Source organism: Cebus imitator, unplaced genomic scaffold (assembly GCF_001604975.1).
Source record: "Cebus imitator isolate Cc_AM_T3 unplaced genomic scaffold, Cebus_imitator-1.0 Scaffold5, whole genome shotgun sequence".
Lineage (NCBI taxonomy): Eukaryota > Metazoa > Chordata > Mammalia > Primates > Cebidae > Cebus > Cebus imitator.
This window is the reverse complement of record NW_016107320.1, coordinates 5,921,812-5,924,358: the sequence shown is the minus strand read 5'-3', so window position 1 is coordinate 5,924,358 and position 2,547 is coordinate 5,921,812. Positions and strand designations below refer to the sequence as shown.

Sequence of the window (2,547 nt, the reverse complement as noted above, 5' to 3'; positions counted from 1 at the left end):
TTTTGAGATGGAGTCTCACTCTGTTGCCCAGGCTGGAGTGCAGTGGCACAATCTTGGCTCACTGCAACCTCCGCCTCCTGGGTTCAAGTGATTCTCCTGTCTCAGGCTCCCAAGTAGCTGGGACTACAGGCATGTGCCACCATGCCCGGCTAATTTTTGTTTTTAGTAGAGACAGGGTTTTACCATGTTGGCCAGGCTGGTCTCTAACTCCTGACCTCAAGTGATCCACCCTTCCTGGCCTTCCAAAGTGCTAGCATTATGGGCATGAGCCACCGCACCCAGCCCCAAATTTTTTTAAAAATTAGCTGAGCGTGGTGGTGTGTGCCTGCAGTTCCAGCTACCCGAGAAGCTAAGGCAGGAGGATCTCATGAACCCAGGAAGTTGAGGCAACAGTGAGCTATGGTTGTACCACTGCACCCCAGCCTGGCCAACAGAGTGAGGCCCAGTCTCAAAAAAATGTGGTATATAAATTCAGTGGACAATTATTCATCCACAAAAAGAAATGAGATGCTGATACATGCTATAGTATAGAAGAACCTGGAAAACACTATGCTAAATCAAAGAAGTTAGACACATAAGGTCACATGCTATACAACCCCATTTATAAGAAATATCCAGAACAGGTAAATCCGTACCAACAGAAAGCAGATTGGTGGTATCCAGAGGATGGGAGGAGGGGATAGCAGGGAGTGACTGCTTAAAGAGTATACGGTTTTCCCTAAGGGGACTGAACAGAGTTGTATGACCTTGCGAATGTACTAAATATCACTGAACTGCTTGGTCAATTTTGGCTGGGCGTGGTTGCTCACACTTGTAATCCCAGCACTTTGGGAGGCCGAGGCAGATGGATCACCTGAGGTCAGGAGTTTAAGACCAGCCGGGCCAACATGGTGAAACCTCATCTCTACTAAAAATACAAAAATGAGCTGGGTGTGGTGGTGCGTGCCTGTAATCCCAGCTACTCAGGAGCCTGAGGCAGGAGAATCACTTAAACCCAGGAGGTGGAAGCCACCGCACTCCGGCTTGGGCAACAACAGTAAGACTCCAACTCGAAAATAATTAAGTAAAATAAAATGGTCAATTTTATGTCATGTGAATTTCACCTCAATATATATTTTTAAAAATCTTATAAAGACAGAAGCAACAGACCTTTATTTATTTATTTATTTATTTCAAATGGAGTCTTGCTCTGTCGCACAGGCTGGAGTGCAGTGACGCCATCTCTGCTCACTGCAACCTCCCAGATTCAAGCGATTCTCCTGCCTCAGCCTCCCCAGAAGCTGGGACTACAAGCGTGCACCATCATGCCCAGCTACTTTTTTGTATTTTTAGTAGAGACAGGGTTTCACCGTGTTAACCAGGATGGTCTCAATCTCCTGGCCTCGTGGTCCTCCCGCCTCAGCTTCCCAAAGTGCTGGGATTACAGGTATGAGCCACTGCACCTGGCCCAGAGCTTAATTTTAATTGCCTCAGGTTTTTGTATTTCCTGATGCATAAAGTCTCTAAAAATTCTGACTTACCTTCTCTCCTTGTGTCTCTTGTTGTTTTTTTCTCACAAGTTTTTGTCTTTTCTCATTCTTCTCTTCCTCTTCTAAGACATTAAAACACAAAAGTGCTTTTTATTTCCCAAGTATCTCATAACCAAATGATTTACCAAAAGAAAGAAAACATCTAAAATCTACAGTTGGGAGACCCTAACACATCACACTGTCATTTATGTTTGGGTTGACAGTATAACCTTTTAGGATTATGATTTTATTCATAATTTGAAAGGGCTATACACTAAATATTGCTCACTTTCCTTTTATTTGCTTACAGTTAAATAGTAAAACACAATGTACCAAATTCACTAATGACAAGCTTCCTCCTAATAGCACAGAAAATATGTAGTTTTTGGTTGTAAGATTCACCTGTTCTGAGGCTAAGCACAGTACTATTTTAAAAGGCTTCTATGACTCTCAAACTTTTCTTATCAAAAGTAAAACAGGATGGGCAAGGTGGCTCAAGCCTGTAATGCCAACATTTTGAAAGGCTGAGGCAGGTGGATCACTTGAGCTCAGGAGCTACAGACCAGCCTGGGGCACATGGCGAAATCCCACCTCTACAAAAAGTATAAAAATTACCCAGGGGCAGTGATGCACCCCTGTAGACCCAACTACTCAGGAAGCTGAGGCGGGAGGATCACTTGAGCCTGGGAGGGAGGGGGGTTGCAGTGAGCCAAGATCATGCCACTGCATTCCATCCTTGGTGACAGAACGAGACTCTGTCTCAAATTAAAACAAAAAAGAGGCCAGGCGTGGTGGCTCATTCCTGTAATCCCAGCACTTTGGGAGACCAAGGTGGGCAGATCACAAGGTGAGGAGCTCAAGACCAGCCTGACCAATGTGTTGAAACCGCATCTATATTAAAAAACACAAAAATTAGCCAGGCGTGGTGGTGCACAACTGTAGTCCAAGCTACTCGGGAGGCTGAGGCAGGAGAATCGTTTGAACCCAGGAGGTGGAGGTTGCAGTGGGCCAAGATCACACCACTGCACTCCAGCCTGGG

The 2,547-nt window shown here is 45.2% G+C and overlaps 1 protein-coding gene across 3 annotated transcripts in view; it reads right to left on the bottom strand.

Annotated features, from left to right (window-relative positions):
* Positions 1 to 2,547, bottom strand: part of UBXN8 (UBX domain protein 8) — a 24,379-nt gene that overhangs the window by 14,727 nt on the left and 7,105 nt on the right. For all 3 annotated transcript variants that reach the window (XM_017535978.2, XM_017535968.2, XM_017535964.2), the window contains exon 2: positions 1,521 to 1,591. In XM_017535978.2, coding sequence (XP_017391467.1) covers positions 1,521 to 1,591 — 71 coding nt within the window. The remainder of the gene's footprint in view (positions 1 to 1,520; positions 1,592 to 2,547) is intronic.